This window comes from Hipposideros armiger, unplaced genomic scaffold, assembly GCF_001890085.2.
Source record: "Hipposideros armiger isolate ML-2016 unplaced genomic scaffold, ASM189008v1 scaffold_374, whole genome shotgun sequence".
Lineage (NCBI taxonomy): Eukaryota > Metazoa > Chordata > Mammalia > Chiroptera > Hipposideridae > Hipposideros > Hipposideros armiger.
The window spans coordinates 1,673,385-1,695,130 of record NW_017731724.1 but is presented as its reverse complement, the minus strand read 5'-3'; the positions used below and the strand labels follow the sequence as shown (position 1 = coordinate 1,695,130).

Genomic DNA, 21,746 nt, shown 5'->3' with positions numbered 1-21,746 from the left:
CTGCATTCAATTAGCGAGAATTCAGAGAGCTACATTAAATACTGGAATATATCTCTTTGCCTTTTCAGAACATTCACAATGTGATCTCTCAGGATTCACATACACAAACTGAACCTAGTATCTCAGATATGTCAGCTCATCCTGAAAAGACTGAAATCTTTCTGCACCACCCCCAAAAAAGCAAGTGTACATCCAAATATTTACCTACCTCTGAAAAACAATGATAAAATGTCAAAATTAAAGCAAATTCTTTAAAAACACTACAGCCCATCATTCCAAGGCAAACCATTGTTTTAATTGACTGTTACATTGTTACTGTGCTAAATTCACTAAGGAGAAAAGGGAAAGAAGGGAGCACTCAAGTTCATGGAATTGGTTCAAAGTCAGCCTGCAAGAAAAATTTCCCACAGTATGCCCCTGGCCCACCCAACAGGAAGGAAGACAGTGAGTGCATTACGGGATTTCAGAGCACATCTTCTTAGCTGGCAACGTGACCTACTGTGTCTTGAGCCACTGCCAGTTTTAAAAGAACAAGATGGTTTTGGATCACTATTCCTTTGTATAAGGCCAACTGAGAAATGAAGGAACTTTTTACAATATTATTACTTCTCAACAAATATCAAATTAGGGGGAGGGTAATTAATGAAAGTAAGTTTGTAAAAGTATTATACTCACATGTTCTTCAAATCCCAAACCAACAAGGGAGAAATGACCAATGTGGTAAGGACAAAATGCTAAAAGGGAGGAAAAAAATTCAATGAAAACTTCAAAATCAAAACAACGAAAACTTCTAATACCATCGCCCACTAAAAGGAACCAGGGCTTCTTAAGGAAATGGAACATTCCAGAACTGGGGTCAAAAATGTACTTCCTAGGACATTCTCTATAACTAGAGAACAACAAAATTATCAAGGTCTAATAGGCTCACGGCAAAAGGACACAGAAACCATTGTGAAGAGGGTGTCACAGGCAAAAGAAAGATGAGGTGAGTATCAAAATAACAACAACAATGACCAAAACTGATGGAAACATACTGAACTCTTATAAATCCATGAGTGTCATAATATTAAAACAGTGGCAGGCCAAAAACAAAAACAAAAGGGAAAAAAAGTTAACATAACAAAAAACACTTTTATCACCAATGGAAGCAGTTAGTGCACCAATTCCTTACCCTGAAAACTAATAATTAAAGGGGAAAAAATGTGCATCTGTTCTGCTCCATCTGAACTAACAAGTTTGGACTAACTAAATAGCTTGAGTTGATAAAAATAAGTTCTTTACAGAAAAGCCAGCCAATAAACGTAAAAAATGACAGAATTTGATAGAAATCATTTTACAGTGCCTAATAACATAAATTATTTCAGGCAACTATCATCAAGGGATAATAAAATCATTAGGTGAAATGTTGATGGAACACTAAATATTTGCATGATACTAAAATACTACCCACACAGATCACTATCTGATGCGTAAGGGAAAAATGAAGAGCTACCAGTACAGGCTCCAAAATGATATCACATGAACCACAGATAAAGGTGGAGAATGAGACATCATCTACCTCCTGATACGTTGTATTAATAGGCAAAGTATGACCAGTGAAGGATTTGTCCCAAACCTACTGAGCCTGAATCTAATCAGGCCCTTGGAAAACACGGAGAAAAAGGGGCAAGGTAACCGACATCAACAAGAAGCAGTCAGACAAATGGAAACACCAAACACTAACAGGACAGCTGACCTAAGTGTCTTCAACAAATCAATGGCAAAATGTGGGGGAGGGGCAAAAGAATATTCTAGATGAAAAGAATTAACCGAAAGTAACGTGTGGGCCTCATTTGGATCCTCATTCAAACAAACCAACTATAAAACGACATTTCAGAAAACAATCTAGGAATTTTTAATATGTTGGATTACTAGAAAATATTCAATTCTGATAATTTTGTAAGGTGTGATAATGATATTATGGTTAAATAAAAAAATATCCTTAAAATTCTTATGGTAAGAATTTTTAGTTTCTTTTCCTCAAGTCTTTCTTGCCATGTTAATAAAATTTAAATTTGTTCTTATTAAAATTTAATGATCAGGGTTGGCCGAGTGGCTCAGTTGGTTAAGAGCACGAGCTCTGAGCAACAGGGTTGCCGGTTTGATTCCCACATGGGCCAGTGAGCTGAGCCGGAGCTGAGCTGCTGCTGAGCTGCCAACGGATGGCTGAAGGCTCAGCTGGTGAGAGCACGTGCTCCTAACAACAAGGTTGCCGGTTCGACTCCCACATGAGATGGTGGGCTACACCCACCAACCACTAAGATTGAACAGGCACCTTGAGCTGAGCTGCCCTGAGCTGCCCATGGGCGGCTGGATGACTCAGTGGTTAGAGTGTGTGCTCTTAGCAACAAGGTTTCCAGTTCAACTCCCGCATGTGATGGTGGGCTGTACCACCCGCAACTAAAATTGAACACAGCACTTTGAGCTGAGTGACCACGAGCTGCCCACGGGCAGCTGGATGGCGACTGGACTCGGAGCTGAGCTAGCTGCGCTCTCCACAACTAAGGCTGAAGGACAGCAACTTGGCTGCTCCCCTTCCCCAATTCCCCAGCACTGTTCCGCTTCCCCAATTCCCCAATAAAATTTTTAAATCTTAAAAAAAAATTATCTTTTATATATTGCAAAAAAAACTGAACAGCTTAGAATATTAAGGAAGGGAGGAGGGGGCTCAGCCATTAAGACAAAAGTTAGAGTGAATCTACAGGGATCTGCCAAACATTTGTGATCAAGTATTCTATGGGTAGAAATTTATTTATGGGTCTAAAATTTATTTAAAATTTAATTGTAAATTAGACACATGTATTATTTTACTAATATATATTATGTGTATTATAAAGTACAAGAAAATTTTAAATGGTAAGAAGAGAACATATGCGTAATTTTTCTTATTTTGTTCTCACAGCCCCCTCAGGGTAACTCAAGGCGGCCCCTGGGAAAGGCAACCTTCAAATTTCAACTCTATTTACATATGTAAATATTAACCTGAGCACCAACTGTAACAATCAGTTTCTACCCCATTACACAGTAACTACCAGAGAGGTATCCTGACATTAAGGTCAGTTTCCCAGGGTCATTCTCTTCTGCTGGAAGACAGCAGTGTTGTAAGGTTTATTTCTGTGAAGTACATGACCACAAGAATCCAGAAAATGCCAGAGGAAAATTGCAGTAGAGCAATCCAAGTAGGAAAGAAACATGAGTGTGCTCAATTCCAATGACTGTGTTCACCTACATGCCTAAAAAGGAAGAAAACTTCTTGTTTCATTTCAAGAGATCCTAAGTATAATATATATAAGTTTGCTAAGACAAATTCATTTCACATGTTTATATAAGCTCGGGAGATTGCATTAGAAATCTACTTAGATGAGATTTGCTTTATATTATATAAACAAGAGTTCTGACATCTATTAATTGATGTTTTAAAGGCGACTTGTTCCTCCAAACATTAATTTAGCATTAAGCTTTTCTTGCGAGAGCAAAGACTAAATTCTATAGATCATGTTTTCTCTCAAATAAAACTTGGTCAAGATCAAAAAACAGTTTCACACTCTATATACCAATTATTTTACATAATGAAAAAAAAATGCAGAATAATCTGCAAACACATTTTCACCCCTATACACAAGCGGAAACAAAGAATGAGCTTTTTATTAATTTTCACCATCTTTTTTCAAAATGTTCTGTTTCAGCAAGTCACCTGTCATTTTCTTTTGCTCTGCACAGGTAATATTCAGAAATTAATTTTTTTGTCTCATCGTCTATCTACATAGTCCATGTCTTTCTGACCACATGGCTTCCTGCTGAAGACAAGCACTTTCTGGACAACAATGTGATCCTCAACACAAAGCAAAGACCTGAGAATTCAGCAGAAGATCCTTGGGAAATCTACTCCTTCCTCCTCAGCAGAACTGAGAAGTAAATCACATGCATTAAAGAAAGGGGCTTCTCAAAGACCATGGCTCTAGAGAACTCTGGAGCCGGAGGTCTCTCTCTGCGACACAATCATAGCACAGCCCAACAATAACCTGATTCCATCAGACTCCACCCTCTCTTCCTTGAGAGATGCAGGAATTGAATTCTAAGGCCTTGGTTTAATTGACTTAGTTTACCTATCTTTCCCAAAGCAGAAGAGCCTGTCCACTGCGTCTCCTCCACCCTCCTTCCTTACACTAATGACTCCCAAAGGGAGGGACTCATGTGTTGTCACAATCCTCACAGCTACAGTTGTGAGATTGTCTGGTAGAGACTTTGCATTTACTGAGATCTGGTTCTTGGGGAAGGTTCACTGTCTTCCCTCAAGCCCACAACCATCTCTGGTGACAGCTCCCAAGCCAGGGTCTCTGGTAAGGTCTTGGTCAGGATTTTGACAGACGGCAATGAGATCTTTTACCACAGGAAGGAGCACACAGGTAATCAGCGCAAAGTTAATTCCCCACATGGGATACTGTATATTCTCAAGTCAGTCTAAAATCGGCTTCTACAGAGAGACAGAAACGCCCCGCAGAAGCGGAGACTGTAGGTAACGACAGGTTGCTGAAGTCAATGTTGCTTACAAAAGCTCTGTACAGGATTCCTATTTAAATTGTTACATATATTCCTATGTTTAAAAACAAAACAAAAACCTATATAAGAAGGCTTCTGGAAAACTAACCTCCTACCATAATACCATAAACAAAAGCATAAACACCACTTACCAAAAACAAGAATGAACAGTGTGTTTAAAGACACCACCCAGAAGACATGTTCCTAAAGAAAAAGAGCATTAATAAAACATATTCAACTCCTATTCGATATGTTTAATTAGATGACTCCACATATTCAGTTAGAAGATTGAAATGTTCACTCTATATAATAGATTTCATTCCAAAAATTATGTGCAACTTTACATTTTTCATTAGTTTATAAAACTAAACTAAATAAAACTCAAAGTACATGTTACATGTGGAAAAAAAAATCAAAGGAATTAATCCATTAAACATTTCCTGTTCAGAAATTAATAATCCTCCACAAATTACACAGATTCTCATAAATAACTGCCAGACTGCATTAAAGCAAATGACACTGAAAAAAACTCCAAATGAAGAAAAATTTGTAAACTACATTAATTCTTAAAAACATATTAATGTAAACTGCACAGTGCTTCTTTCAGTGCCCATTTTGTTCTCATGACTTCTGCAAGGTCACTGGATCTCCCCTGGTCCCTTGTCTCCCTATGGTGTCCTGGCTTTCTTTGTTCATGCCTCAGAATACTCATTCTCACTGGCCACTGGTCCACTTCCATAGTTACGTATTATCACCTCCAAGATGGCTGCTACCACCTATTCCTCTAACTGTGTCACATACACTTTAGTCATGCTGACACCAGAATGTCCAAGCTCACTTGTCTAGGTCCACCACCTCCCCTGCACTCCAAACATCCAGTTAAATGACCCTTCCCAAAGGAGCCACCAACATTGCAAGGTTTTCTTTTTAGAAAGATTATTTTGATCAGGTGCCCAACGTGCCACAAATCCAAGGGCAGGAAGGGTGATTAGTTTGTCTAAAAAATGACCAACTGCTACACTCCTACTCACCACGTCAGCTCACCGCCCCTGAATTGTTTCAGCTTCTCTGCCTTAAGGCTCCCAAACTGTCCTTTTATCCCCAAAATATTTTGTGCCTCAACCTCTAAGATACCTTCTCTAAAAATTCCCTGACCAACTCCCCTGGGAAACACCTGACCAAGCCCTCTTCTGTACCTCTCGTGTCCTATGCACACCTTCTGTCACGGAGTCTTTCACACACAGTACCTCTCAAGTTCCTCATGCACGTACTCATTTTTCTCTACTAAACTATAAAGTATCTTTGAGAACAGGGACCCTGCTGCATTCATCTCTGAATCTCCAGGAACTATCATAATAGCTGGGACATGGTAGATACTAAAAATAATTTTCCAAGAATGAATGACATCACTCTGCAAATGGTCTTTTCCAATCATCAGAATGGGTTTGAGTCAACACCACTGCCTCAATACTCTGTCACTCATCTATGAGGGACTGCCGAGGTGAGGGGTATAAATGACTATGTAGCCATTTATGTAGACACCTTCTATACTGACCGTGATCAAACCTTGAACAGGAGCTCGCTAGTCTCACATTCTCACTAATCTGTGAATTACCACCAGGTACATTCTTCAGTACAGCTATGCACCTCAACTTCCTATTCTGGCTCCCATCTGGAGCCAGTCAGAGGAGGAAGCCAACACTGCTGACAGGAGAGAAAGTGGATGGAAATTATTTGGGTCTTTGATGACACTGTTGGGCCTGTGGATCAAGCACCCCTCAAGCCCATCCTTCCTCTGAACTTCTTATGTTACTGTTTTGGTCACTAGGGGTTCTGCTACCAGCAGCCAAAGTCATCTTAATACCCAAAGCCATTTAAAAATCCCAAATGGCAAGCGATTTTATATTACAGAATCTTTAAGAAGAAAAGCATCACTTCTCCTTTAAAGAACAAGTTCTTTGAAGAGTTGTCCCTCACCTTTGAATTGTACTCTTTACTAAAGGTAAAGACGGGGTTTGGCAAAAAGGGGAAACCCACGATGAGCCTAAGGCTCTCACTGTGAACACCAAGCTGCTCGGTTCCCACCAGTTTAGGCATTAAACACTGCAAAGGGGAACGTTACAAGACCAAGGTCTTCTTAACTACCATTAACTTCGTATTTCGTTTTCTTTTCTAAAAATCAAATATTTAGTAATTTCCTTTTTAAATGGTATTACCTTTATGCTCTGCCAATATTTTCAATACACATAAACTTTTTTCAACATATCGACTAATCAAAAATCAAAGGGCATTTTGATCTTTAGTATAAAAAGCCAACACATATTGAAAAATCTAAATCACTGAATCACTAAAATAATTAAGTCACAATTCTATTATTAAAAAATATTAGCTTTACTTACTAGAAAAACTAGTGATCCATCAAGTCCTAGCATCTAAAATAAATAATAATATGCATTAATTCAAGATAAAATAGGATTTTTAAATTCTATTTATGAAAAAGTCTCATTTTCTTTTCAATATCTTTAAACATAATCTTTACCCACTACTTTCCAATATGGCCTATCATTTTCAGAGAGTAAAAAACTTCTGTTTGGGGAGTTTTATATTTCAAGTCTTCTTTTATTCCAAATCATGATTATAAAATAAAAAAACTGCATGTTGGCTTTTACTCTGACATTAGATACAGAGCCAATCAAGATTTCATGATAGATTACAATGTCAACTAAAGCATCAGAATAATACTTAAATTTAAACTTTTACTTAATTTTTTGAAAGTCCACAATTTCAGGTTAAACATTCCCTAAGTAGAGCAAGGTTTGTATTAAAGTCTAGTAGAAAAAAGGTCATCAATAAATATTCATCATAATATTTTTAATACTGTTACCACAAACAAAACATCACCTAACTTTTTCTAGAAATTAAAGTTCTATTAAAGTTTTCATCAAATGTAACTACGAATTTAGTGTATACAGCTAAATATGCCCAACTTTAAAAGCACTTCAGAATGAAAACACTAGGATGCCTGATAGACGTCTGACTCACTCTCTCCCACGTCAGCTCTTCTGCAGCTCGGTCCCATTCTAATGCGTTCCAGTTCATGTCGTCTGAAAACATAATTGTAGTTTAAAGATTACTGACGGAACCTGAACTATAAATGATAAAATGCACTCTCTTAATTCGGTGTTTTATAAGCTGTTGTTGAGAAGCTAAACCACATTTAAAATTTTCCCATGCGAGTATGTGCTTATTAGGCAATAAGAATATATAAAGAAATACAACATACAAATAAATCAGGTGATTCTAGATCGTGGTAAGTGCTACAAAGGAAATAAATAGGGTTATGTGAAAAGAGGCATTCACAGCTCTGAACCAGGGATGACTGGTGGTGGAGGATAAAGTGAGGAAGCCAGGAGGCTGGGGTTCGCCGGGCGAGGAGGCAGGAGGTAGAGACGAAAGGCAGACAGACAGGGATGCGCTCACACAGGAGCAACGGGAAGCATGGACTTCATTCTGCTCTGTGGTATCACTGAAAAGATTCTAAAGTGAAGATTTTAAAACCACTGAAAGGTTTTAAAGGGAAGGGAGCAATAGAAAGAAATACTATGTGGAGCAAGAAAGGAAGAAAAACAGTCAGTTGGGAACGACTGCACTGGACCAAGAGACAGAGCCCAGGGCCGTGGGCGAGCTGCGTTCTCCGAGCCTCTGGACACACTCGCCTCTTCCTGCAAAGGCCCCTCGCTGCCCTTCTACAACCAGCTCTTGCTCACTCCTCAGGCCTCAGCTCAAGCGTCACTCCCTCTGAGCTACCCGCGGGATCTGGTTTAGAACAGGGCTCTCCCAGTAGCATCCTCAGAAACCTGCACAACGATCGATGTGTAATGACAACTTTGCTCCCTTGGATATTCCTACTGTTTCACTGGAGCAGAAACTCCATGAAGGCAGGTGCCTGGCGTGTGAGTGCCTGGCACACAGATATCAGCAATGTCAAGCGGACCCAGAGGCAGTGTAGCGCTTAAACTCTGGGGTGGGAGGACAGAAAAGGAGGTGCTGAGCTAGAAGATAAATCTGTATCAAATGCCTTTTTTAAAAAAAAAACTAGGATCTCTTCCAACTTACAAATAATTTCTTCTTATCCATCTTACAAAAGTCCTGCGTAGTGTGGGATTTTAAAACACAAAATGTGTTCTGCTTCACAGAAAAAAAAGAAGTATACATGTGTATAGCCATAAACGCAAGTTTGCCAAAATAAAGTAAAAACAGGCCAGAAATAGAACTGGAAACCCATCAGATTTTGAAAATTCCAGTCCTTCTCCCCAAGGCAAGCTGGGGGTGCACTTATTGTCCAGCAGGAAGGGAAGGACGGCGCCGCGGCCATTACCCTGGGCCCCGTTGTTGGCGTCGGCCGCGTCCTCCCCGCCGGCCTCGTCTTCTTCCTCATTCTCCTCCTCCTCCTCCTCGGCCGGCCCGTCCTGGGCATCTGGGTTCTCCCCCACCACGGCATGCTCGGCTGCTGCGTCAGCGGGCTGGTCAGGGGCAACATTTTCAGCACCATTTCCTCCTGCTGGAGCCTGAAATGACAAAAGGGCCCAGATATTTAGCTAATGTGTCTCAGTTTCGCTCTACATATTTCCAAATTGTGTTCTGCTTTCTAAAAAAAACAACCAAATTAGCTATCAAACACAAACTCTATTAAAATTTAAAAAACACCTCTCAAAGTCATCTTTTCTAAATGCACCTGGCCTTGCACCAACTTGGCATATAAGGACATGAACTCACTTCAGTGTATACAGCCACTCAGTACAATTGGGGGATTACCATTTCATGAAGCATTACAGAAGACTGGTGAACAAATCTGGCTATCTTGACTACATCATTCTATAATCCTTCTTTGTAGGACAGCTCCTGTGTCTAATGACCGCCTCAGGGATGAAAATTTATTTATTTATGCATCTATTTGTTTATACACATGCGAGTACAGACGCATAACTTAATTCTCAGTTATCAGCTAAACACTCAAGGAAAACATGTCTAATTTCTGCCCAGCAGGTAAGCTGTCCAGATAGACTTTCTCAGTTCCCACACCCTCTTCTCTGCTCGTCCTGAGCTCTGCTACCTACCACAAGCAAAGACATAGTTGTACTTAATTCAAACACTCAACTCCCACAGAGTCAAACCTTCTAAAAGAAATGCACTAAAGGCTTCAAAACATGAGGTACAATGATCAAGTGTTAATACTAGATAAGCACAGTATCCTTTCCTTATAGTCCCGTTTTGTATGTGTGGTTTTCAAAGGAGAAGTTGCACGCTTAATCCTGTAGAGAAAAAGGTATGGCAGAATTTGATGAAATCAATCCACACGATAACAAAAGTAGGTCACTAAATGAAAAATTAAGTTGTTAATTATCGAGTATCTTTACAGTCATTTTTTTCATAATAAAATTTTATGAAGTGTGAACTGTTTTCATATGTAAGTAGCTAATTTTTGATGTTTTCAGCCCCATAATTTCTCAGCATGCAAAATGCTAAATATCATTTATTATAACCTCCTTCTTAATGGCTCTAGCAAATGCTCTTGCATCTAAGCATGCCATCTGTCATAAAGAAAAAGTAAAATTGCACAAATTGTTATCAATAGCGTTCCAATTTTTCTACTTTGGGGCATGTTCCTCCTGGAAGCAGTGAAGGTGGGACATTTTACACACAAAAAAACTGATGAACAAACAGGGTAGGCAGCCTCCTTACTGTTTGTTACCCAGCAAGTCAGGGGCATGTGCAGGAAGTTTGTATTTTATCATCCAAGCCAGCGTTAAGTAGTTAACCCAGGCAGAGGGAATGAAAGGGCACCTTAGTATACCCCCAATACTGTTCCCAGTCTCGCCAGAAAATGAGGAGGCAAAGTGACAGTGGCATTCTTGTGATTTTCACACCCCCTTATTTCCTTCCAAACCTTTTCACAATCCTGTTTTGCAATGAGGAACACAGAAGCCAAGGGTTTAGGTCTTAGAGGGTGACCATAATTCTTGTGTGCTGCCCGCACAACATGAGCTCAGGGTGAAGGGCGTTACCTCATTCTGGGGGTGCCCAGCAGCATTGAAGGGTGGAGCCGCGTGCTCCAACCACACCGGCGCTCCCCCGTGGACAATCTGCTCACGCAACCACACCAGGCTGATGAACGCGCACAGTGTGCATGTCACCACAAAGCAACCCTGCAAACAATCCGCCAATAAATTGTCCCTATTAAAAAAAAATTATATACATTACTCCAAAGAACACCTAAAATTAAGAAACCACAGGTAACATTTCATTTTACAGTAAAAACTTAGAAAGAACAGCCAGAAAACTCAGAATTTTCTGGGTGAAAATCAATTTCTCAAAAAGAATTATTTCTAAGGACGATGAAATTCTACATATATTATAAGCTGGCCAAATATATTTTATACATTTGTATTATGTGTTTATATTTTAGTAGGCAAAGAATAACATTAAAACTACACAGAAATTAACTATCCATTGCCTCTCTTTGAACATGTCTTAGAAATAGGAAGGTGGTAAGCAAAACACCACAAGTGCCAAAAAAGGCCTACTATGTATGTAATTGACTAAAATGAAGAACTCTGTTCAACCCTCACTAAGAATCTCCTTGTCCTTATTTTACACAGTTTTACAAACTTGGTGAGCTGATGCGTTAGCCCACACAAATGAACAGAATCAACCAATCAGAAAGGCAGACAAGCACTCCCAGAAAGGCCTGATGACAATGTAAAGAAAGGATGGCCGAGAGATACCCAGTATGTGATGTGTAAGATGAAGTCTGTAACACACTTCAGAAATCTGTCACTTAGAAAGCAGATTACATTTTCATGCTAACTGCAAGTACACCAAAAGTGTATCAGTTCCTCAACAACTTCAGATAGACGAAGTATGGTTCCTTTATAATCATACACGAAAATACATGGAGTATTATAATACTGAAGACCTCTTTGTTCTCTTCCTTTCTGGAGGGGCTTATCCTTCCCTAGTCTATCCTGAGCTCAGGACAATTCAAAGACAACTCAAGAATCTTAGTGGCCTTTGGAAATCCACTGTCATTATGGAATGGCGTTTTTCCCCCATGGAATACCTGAGGAAGGGTCAATTTGGGAAACCACGGCCTAGTAGCTCCAAACTTAATTCAACTGATGTGGCCCTCGGATAGTATCTGAAATATACTCTGATTAAAAGAGGAATCCTAACGACTCTTTTTTTTTTTTTTCTTTTAGCTGAGCCATCCTGCTACCTATTGGCAGCTTAGCGGCAGCTCAGCTCAGGCCAGGCATCGAACCGCTGTTGCTCAGAGCTCAAACTCTTGAGCGAGCTCTTAACCAACTGAGCCACTCGGCCAGCCCTCCTAACCACTCTCTTGCTGAGGAACCCTCCCGATATTAAAACTCTTGATAGGTTTAAAATATTCTCTACTCCTTCCTTGTCATCACCAGTAATAACAACTATTTGTTGTAGACTTTTCAAAATATAACAAAAATAAGTATGTGGAGGAGAAAACGAGCCCGTCTGCATCAAAAGGTTGCATACTCACGTGGACAGCATGTCCAGTGGCAGTGTCAGTAGTGAGCTCACGGAGCCAGTAAACAAGCACTTGTAGATGCGGCCTACCAAAAAAGGACAAGACAGCACACAGTCACGACTCTCATCAGGAACTCACACAGTCGCTCAAATACACAGCAGTAAAGTGGAATACTGTGAATGCCACTGGAATAAACATTTAGTCTTTACAAGGCTGAGCCTCAAAATACTAAACTTAAGCCACAATGGTGAGGTATAAAAATAGTGACAGTGAACAGTAAATGTTACACAGTAACGCTTAAAAGTTTAGATTCTCTCTAGAGTCACTTGCTGAAAGAGCTTGTCTGAAAAGGAAAAGAAATCTAAAGTAAAGATATCTCTAAAATTATAATATGGAGAATTTTTTTAACCTAGTGTTCTAAAATCCATTGAGTCTGCTCATGGAAATAAAGGTTTTCAGTTTAGGGAGTACACATTTTTGCAACGAAGAGGACTTACCAATAGAGTACATGTTCCCATGCATGAATAGCAAACTAACAAACATTGTTTTAAAAAACAGATTCAAGGGTCCCCCAAAAGAGGAAATCTTAAATCTAGCCATGAAGGGAAAAATGAAGTGTGGGTGAATGTACAGACACCATCCCTTAGCCAGAAAAGGCAGAAAGAGATTTGGAAACAGGGGCCAAGAGGAAACCGCTGAAATTTTCTTTTGAAACTAGAGCTTGTATATTAGTTTAATTATTCCTGGTAGCCTTGTATCTGAAATTTTCAGTGACTTCAATGGCTGTTTTCAAAAGCCAACTCACAATGGAATGGTAGGAAAAGATTCTCTGTAACAGAAATTACTTACATATGTATATAAAATATTCAAAGCAAGTATGCTTGTAACAAAGTAAAACTAATAACAAACCACGTCTATAGATAGAAAAATGGGTTCACAAATGATAGGCCTCCTTACTACAGAGTGCTATGCATCCATTAAAAGATAAGGTAACTCCACATGTACTTACATGAAAACACAGACACAGTACATTGCTAACTTAAAGAAAAATTGTTACAGAATATGTACTGTGTAACATAATTTAGATTGTGTGTGTGTGTGTGTGTGTGTCTGTGTATGAACAAGTCAGAACAGATTCAAGCTTGTTACCTGTGTTACTTAAATCCTCTTAAGTCCTTACTTAGTTTTTGATAATTTGATCTACTGATTTCGGAGAAGTGTGTTAGTCTTCCACTATAACTGTGAATGCTCTCCATATTTCTAAGTCCTATTTTCTGATACATAAAAGTTCTTAAGTGTTATTTTCTCAGTGGACTGTGCCTTTTATTAATATGAAATATAATGCTTTTCCCCCTTTAAAGCTTTTCATCTTGAATGCATCCTACTAAGACTCTCCCTAGCTAGCATTTTTTGCTAGCATTTGCTAACAAATCCTTCTAGCATGAATCTGGGCTGCTTTGTACTTCTCTCTCATAGTGGAACACTTTTAAACGTTCACAACTGTGAGGCTCTATCTTGCAATAGAGAAATCTAATGCCTTATGATCACAGATGCTGCAACCTTATCCTACCTCTTTTTTACTTCCCTCCTTCTGCCCTCCCTTTTTGTCTTTCTTTTTTTGGACTTTCCAAATTTTATTTGTTTCCTACTCCCCAGGATAAAACCAATTGTCTTATTCTTCTAGCAATTACCTTTAAGTTTTGTTGCATTACTTTTTATTAGGGTAAAATTTACATAAATCTTAAGTGTATGATTGGGTAAATTTTTATATATGTACTTATTCAGATAACTGCCACTAAATCAAGATATTCAACATTTCTAGCTCCCCAGAAGGCTCCCTCAAGCTCTTTCCAAGTCAATATCGCTGGCAAAAGGTAACCACTATTCTGATCTCTATTAACATAGATCAATGTGGCCTATTTTTAAATATCACATAAAAGCAATCATACAAACCATACTCTTTTGTATCTGGCTTCTTTTTCTCAAAAAAGTGAAAATCATCCACGTTATTCCATGTCACAATAGTCAGCTTTTCCCACTGCTGTGTAGTATCCATTGTATGGATAAATCAGAATGTATCCGTTCTAGTACTGTTGGTAGGCACTTAGGTGGTTCCAGTTTTTAACATTTATCAGCAAAGCTGCTGTGATGATTCTTATACACATGTCTTTTAGTGGACAGCAGGCTCTCGGTTCTGTTAGCTATATTCCCTGGAATGGAACAGCTGCCTCTTAAGGCATTCCTAGTATTTAGCACTGGCAGGTCCTACCCAAACAGTTTTCCCAAGTGGTTACACCATATACACTCCCACCATCAATGTATGTCCAGATGGTCCAACCTTACGAGACATTTGGCACTGTCTTGTATTAATTTTAGCCATTCTGCTGCGTATGTAGCAGTATCTCCTTGTGCATTTCCCTGATGACCTGTAGTACTGAGCATCTTTTCATGTGCTTATTAGCCTTTAATCCTTCTCCCAGAAACACCTGTTCAAATCATCTGTCCACTTTTTAACTGGGTTGTTTGCCTTTTTCTTACCGATTTATAAGAGTCCTTTATATACTCTAGATACAAGTCTTTTGTAGGATATGTGTATGGCAAATATCTTCTTTCACGATGTGGCATGCTTTTCTCTCTTAAAGTTATCTGAGCATGAATAAAAGTTTTTAATTTTAATTAAGTCCAATTATCAGTATTTTCTTTTATGGTAATTCTATATTTTCTTTTAGAACTTTTTGGTTTTAATGTTCCTAGATCACACTTATGACCCATTTTGAATAAATTTTTGTGTTAGCTATGAGATAATGATATGGTTTATATTTCCCCATATGGACGTCTACTTGACACTGGACCGTTTATTAAAAAGCCCATTCTTCCTCCACTGAGCAGCAGTGGCCTCTGTTGTTAATCAGGTAACAATGCAGGTAGGCATCTACAATAGTTCTGGATTCTATTTGGTTACACCTCTATTTTTTTTCTTTTTTAAAAATTTTATTGGGGAATTAGGGGAGTGGGACAGCGTTGGGGGATCGGGGAAGGGGAACAAGCAAGTTGCTGTCCTTTTGTTCGTCAGTCTAGTTGTGGAGGACGTTGCTTCACTGGCGCATGTTGGTATTGTGATCATTGTGCTCTTCCCGGGTGAGGCAGTCGCTCGCCAGCCATTGGACAGCTGCTCACGGCAGTTCATGAAAGCTCACACCCGCTGCCGGCCAGCCCCACTGCAGCCTACGCTGTGGCTGGCGACTCACGGCAGGCAGCCCAGCTCCAGGTTGAGCTGTTGTTCACCATCTTAGCTGTAGATGGCACAGCATCACTGGCCCACATGTGGGATCCCAACCGGGGTGGGGGTGGGGGGCCTGCTATTCATTGCTGGTGTCCCAAGCCAACTCTTAACCAACGCGCCACTCGGCCGGCCCCTTATGCCTGTATTTTTAATGCATAGTTACACTCTATTTCCTATTTACATCTAGTGCCATCTATAATCTCCCCACAAATATGACAAACATCTTATCCTCCCCTCACAATTTCTCCCATGTTAAGACTGTCTAGAATTTTAGTTCCAGGTTGTTATTAACTAAAAATTATTAATTACTGTAGATTAACTTAGCTATAAGAAGTATTTGTTCTTTTTTTTTTTTGTAGCTAACATCTTTCTCTCTCTGATTCCTTGCTCCTTTCTGCTCATTTTAGTAAAATATATTCTCAAACACTTATTTCATAGTTTGAAGTGGTAAACTTTCTAAGCCCTTGCATTTACTAAAATGCCTGTATTCTGTTTTTCCATCTGAGAATAATTTATGGGTAAAAGATTTTAGGTTCAAAAATTTGTCAAATTCTGAAGTTTCTGTCTTCTAGCATTCAATTTGAAGTGTCTACTTTTAGTTTTAGCAAAAAAAAAAAAAAAAAAGGAAAAAAAATGCTGGTTTTGTCTGACACTACTCTGATCTTCATTCCTTTGTGGGATAATCTGGAAGTGTATGTAACGCCTACACACCACCCTAGTCAGCACTGGAAAACTTTCCAATGTCTCTGGGTTTGTTGAGTCTGTCCTTTATCAGATCAGCTCTCTCTTTCAATCTAAAAACACCAATCCTCTCCTCATCTCCATTATCTCTCTGCCTTCTGGAACTACTTACTAGACAGATGCTCGGTGCAGCCTCCATCTCTCAGTTTTGCCTCATCCTTGCAACTGCTTGTCTCTGAGTCACATCCTAGAGAACTCCTTGCTCAATCTTCTAGCTCACGAATTCACTCTTCTAAGTCCATACTGTGCTATTTGGTGTATCACCCACGATTTTCATTTTCATAAATGATCAAGCTTATTTTAAGGAGACATGAGGGTATTAATTATATTTATGCATATTCAAAAATCTTGTTTGCTTTTAACTCCAAAGAATTCGAACTATATACTCTGACACCATATACTTCCCTCCATGCCTTTAAGAACAACAAAGAACCCAAAAGGTATCAACTAAGGGTTAGTGTACTAACCTCCCTGAGAGCACATGTATTTGAAAGATAAGCCTCCCAATTATTCAGGTCCACTATATATGTGAGTGACTTTTAAGGGGGGGGGGATTTCTCCAAAGAATCCATTTTTTGCAATCCTTGAAGCTCTAACATACTCCAAGGAATAAAATTCAAGTTCCTTCCAATTATTGATTTTGCTTTTTCATTTATTTCAAGAACTTTCATTATTAACCTCTATATGCTGTATTTTTCTTTCCTACATCCATTTAAGAAAATGACCTATTAAAAAATACTTAATTCAGATGAATAATACTTTCTAAGAGAGGCTTTCCTAACATATGACATTACAACATCAAATAATTAACTATCATTTGAACAGAAATATAATGCAATATTACTGTATAATATTAAATAATTACACAATGTTTAAATAACTCTTAACCACAGAGGAATGAATACTCACATGCTGTAAGAGGAACAACTCCCAACCATGCGAAGGCCACAAGTGTATAATGAAACCAATATCGTATTGCAGTGCCAATACTTGTAACCAGTCCAGCAAATATGTCTTGGATTGGAAGCCGTGAAGGCATATCTGGAGAATAAACTATTAGAAAAAAAAGTGTATATAATTTCATGAATATTTAAAAATAGCCTAATTCATAAATATAAAATAGGCATGTAGAGCTTTCTTAACTTTCAATGTTTGTATTACACTTAAATAAATTTCTTATAAAAAAGTTAATCAAATATTTATAATAATACCACATTTACCCAAAAGTCATTTATCAGAGCAAATCACATGTGAAATGCAGAAGCCAACACAAAAGGCCTCTGAGCAGGAAAAAAAGACTCAAGGGACATCCACATCCCTCACTCACAGCCATGAACTTCATGCAAAACTAATTTACACATATTTTAGCATTCAAACAATATAATCATATGGTTTCCAATACGAAAGATCAGATAAAACAAAAGGAATAAAAGATGAAGCTGATGACAAGTCATTAAGAACAAACCTCCCTTCAAATACCAGCCTTCAGCACAGCATTCAAAAAGCACAGCAGTCTCCAGAGAGCCATTTTATGTGGAGCAAACAACCCACGGCATTTGTAAGCCTCCACCTCCTGATTTTAACACAATAGTTAACTTCCAAATGGTAAGTCAATTCAGGGCTTTTCAACTCTGCAAGATGTGGTTCAATACAGTCAGAGAAAGAGGGTTTGCCATGTTTTAGAAAGATTTCCTTTTTTTAAATGGTTCCAATGAAAACCACTGTTCTACCGCAGGTTATCTCCAAAAGAACACAGTTAAAATAAGCACCTCTTTCTCCAATGAGGCCAAAACAAGGAATTATGATGTATAAGGTTTTAAAATCAATGTCTAAAATTTATGAGTGCATTTTCACAAAAATGTTCCTAGCTACAAACATTAAGGAATAAACAATTTAACAAATAGCAACGTTTTACAACATACCCACAAAGATCACTTACTTTAAGAAGATACTTGATACATAAGAACGAGTCATTAAACCAGTAAATAGTTTTTGAGAAACATAAAGAGAACATATGGCTGTCAAATGAAAACTAAAATGTATAAACACAAGTTTTTATTGGTCTCAAAGTAAAAAGGCTCACTCAAATATTTCTAATCAAACTTCACAAAGATATTCAACTAGTCTTACAGTTTGCTATAAAACTAAGCTGTAGTTTTTATGCCCTACAAAAAATTAAAGACTATGAAATATGAGAAATGGCATTTTGATGGTGATGAATATAAAGCTTCGAACGTGAAAACTGTAATGACTTTAATCACTTATACTCATCACATAACCCAAGCTAAAACTAATACTAATTTACAGTGTTTATACTCAGCAGCTCAAGGTACTTAAAAAACATATACTAAAACACAAAAAAATCTTTGGGGGAAGAGGGCAATGTACTAGGATCCAGAATAAAAATTACGCTTCACATTTTTAATAATCTGCCAGAAGAGTCCTCTAATTGTTTACCATGAACAACATTAAATATCAATCAGTAGGTAGAGGAATTATAAAATATAATTGAAATTTTAAAGACCTGCAAAATATTTACCATAGGCTTACAAAATTTTGAGCTTAAAAGTCTCATTTAAAAAAGTGAGTTAACATAGACACAGGCAACAATATAGCGGTTACCAAAGGGCAGGGAGTTGGTAGGGAGGTGACAGGAGGTGATCTGACTCTGGGTGGCGAGTACATAATGCAATATACAGATGATGTGTTACAGAAATACGCTTGAAACCTACATAATTTTATCAACCAATATCCCCTCAATACATTAAAAAATTGAATTAAAACTTTGTCTTTATTATTATTCCAACCTACACAATTTTAACTCAAAAGATATCCCAAATTTGAACAGTGGTATATTTGATACAATCAAGACATCGTTATTAATTTTTCTGGGTAAATAATGGTATTATAATTATATTTTTAAAAAAGAACCATTACTTTTTAGAGATACACATTAAAATATATACAAATAAAATTGTAAATAATGGGATTTGCTTTAAAAAGAATGGACAAGGGCCGGCCAAGTGGCTCAGTTGGTTAAGAGCTCGCTCAAGAGTGCGAGCTCTGAGCAACAGTGGTTCGATGCCCAGCCCGAGCTGAGCTGCCAACAGGTGGCAGGATGGCTCAGCCTAAAAAAAAAAGGATGAAGAGGTGGAGAACAAGAGCATGATTAATGCCATGTAAAGGCCATGAGTTGAAAATGGATTAAACTGATGGATACCTGCATGTGGGCTCATTATACTTTTGCATATATTTGAACTTGTCCATAATAAAAATATGAAGAAAAAAATCCCACAAATTAAATCAATCTGTCTTACAAATATGTGTTAAAAGCCAACAAGTATTTTTGTAAAATATTTTCTAAAATGTTATAGCAATACTTCTTCCCATTACTATCAAAGACAAACTGTGTTGAAAATAGTTACTTTTCACTTGTTAAACGCCTTCATGTGGCCAGTTATAACCCAAATACACAGTGAAAACTAAAGTTACTTACTTGGTGTGAAAGCAAATCTGTGCTTGCATAATTCACAGTATTCTTTTCGACTGTGTTTCAGCCACTGAACTAAGCTGCAATTACAAATACACTCGTAAGTACAGTATTTTTTAACAAGGAAGCTTTAAGGTCTGATTGAAGACTAATGTTCTGTTTCATTAAAACTTTACACATCATAGAGCTTTTACAATTTTGACAATTCCAAATTTAGAATATTCCCAACGTTTTATACCAGATGCCTTCTAAGAGTACAAAACAATAACTTACAGTAAAGATAAAAATACCGGGGGTGCCAAAAAAATGTATACACATTTTAAGAGCTGTTATCTATGTATTACTTTTTGAAGTTGAACTGAATTATGATAGCAATGTGTAGTATGATGTTCACTCAAAAGATGGCATTAATCAAATGAATGCTAGCGTCAGCATGCGACAGGCAGGCCAGTCAAAGGAAACGGCGGAAGCACGGTTGCTGCTCGAGGAGCACAAGACCATTTTGAAGTGGTATTTGACATTCGAGACTGTTGTACAAGTATGACAATGGAGGTGCGAGTATGCAACAGAACCTCCAACTTAACACCCCTTGACTACTACCTATGGGGGACCCTAAAGGATGTGGTGTACCGTAGAAAACTGGCTACCCTGGCGGTACTTCAGGAAGAAACTGAAACGGCATGTGCAGCCATACAAGTGGACACTATGGTCAGCGTTGCTCAAGCAGTTCGCCGTAATCAGAAGTGTCTGGACGCTGATGGTAACCCCTTTGAGCACCTCTTATAATTGCAGAAGGCAAACATGACTTGTATTCATCTTTTGTTACTGGTATACTCATACATATTGAGTATTACAATTTTAAGAGTTTTTTCCTTTCTTAAAATATGTATACATTTTTGGCACCCTCTGTATGTATTCCTACTATTAAAAAGATTAAATTAATCTAAATTGTAATCTCCTCAAAGCTAACTGAATATGAAGAACCTTCAGGCATCAACATCAGTTCTAACACTGGTCTGATAATACTGCCACCCAGGGGGCTAGGTCTGAATCCTGGTTCTGTCTCTAAGTTGCTGGCTATGTGACCTAGGACAAGTTATTTAACCTTTCTATACTTCAGTTTCCTCATCTGAATAACAATAACAATAATAATAACAGCAGCAACAACAACAACAACAACTCCACCTCATGGTTTTTGTAAGGATTAAATGAGGTAAAATGTGTAGAAGCACTGAGCACTCACTACACGGCACAAAGCATTTCATAATGTAAGCTGTTATCAGGCCAAGCAAAACTAGAAGACCTGAATTAACACTTCCAGTGAACCAAATGAGCTCTTCATGGCAGACTAAACAATGGCACTCACCTGCACCTGGAAGACAATCTACCAAATAACAAAGCATGGGACTAAGGAATATGGGTAATTTGCAAATTTTCCCAACAAAAATTTTTTAAAAACTAATTATAGAGGAAGTTCATTAAAACAATCCACCTTACATAGATGACAAAACTGGAGCTCCAACATCAAGTTTTCTAAAAGGATGACTCACCATTCTTGATGGATGAACTTAATACTGCCAGTACATACACAAGGGTGATAAAGAGGTTTCTCGGGTGTTCCTTCTGACCGACACACTCTACATATGTCTGTTAATCAAAAAGAAAAATTGAATTACCTTGGGTTATAACTAAAAGAATAATAATAACCACCCAAAACTAAAATATTGCATGTTAAAGCAAGTCTATCACTTGGTAAAACATTAATGAACAACACAGAACTAAAATATGTGATTAGGATGGTAATCAAATGGTATATATCATAAACTAACAAACTTCTAATATATAATGGGGTTCATTGTTCCTTTTTACAAGAGCTCTGTAAGTATACAGTGTCTAAAATAACAGGTTTTTATTTAAAACTGCACTATTCCATGACTAACAAATGCTAAATCAGGTCACGATTAGTGTCCTAACCGTTTCAAGTTGAAGTCCTAAGTCCAGTCCTACCAGGTCACCCTCTACAGAAAGTTAAGGAACAACGGTGAGCAGGAACGGCTCTCCCTTAGCTTCACTTTACTCCACAAGAGGGAGCC

At 38.1% G+C, this 21,746-nt stretch overlaps 1 protein-coding gene across 1 annotated transcript in view; it reads right to left on the bottom strand.

Annotated features, from left to right (window-relative positions):
• Window positions 1-21,297, bottom strand: part of MARCHF6 (membrane associated ring-CH-type finger 6) — a 47,834-nt gene extending 26,537 nt beyond the window's left edge. Inside the window, exons 1-10 of the mRNA XM_019662397.1 lie at window positions 21,204-21,297; window positions 19,660-19,733; window positions 17,073-17,216; window positions 12,152-12,224; window positions 10,644-10,812; window positions 8,957-9,146; window positions 7,621-7,682; window positions 6,978-7,010; window positions 4,731-4,782; window positions 676-734 (exon numbers count right to left, since the gene is read on the bottom strand). Coding sequence (XP_019517942.1) covers window positions 676-734; window positions 4,731-4,782; window positions 6,978-7,010; window positions 7,621-7,682; window positions 8,957-9,146; window positions 10,644-10,812; window positions 12,152-12,224; window positions 17,073-17,202 — 768 coding nt within the window. The 5' untranslated portion in view covers window positions 17,203-17,216; window positions 19,660-19,733; window positions 21,204-21,297. The remainder of the gene's footprint in view (window positions 1-675; window positions 735-4,730; window positions 4,783-6,977; window positions 7,011-7,620; window positions 7,683-8,956; window positions 9,147-10,643; window positions 10,813-12,151; window positions 12,225-17,072; window positions 17,217-19,659; window positions 19,734-21,203) is intronic.
• Between the last annotated feature and the right edge of the window lie 449 nt (window positions 21,298-21,746).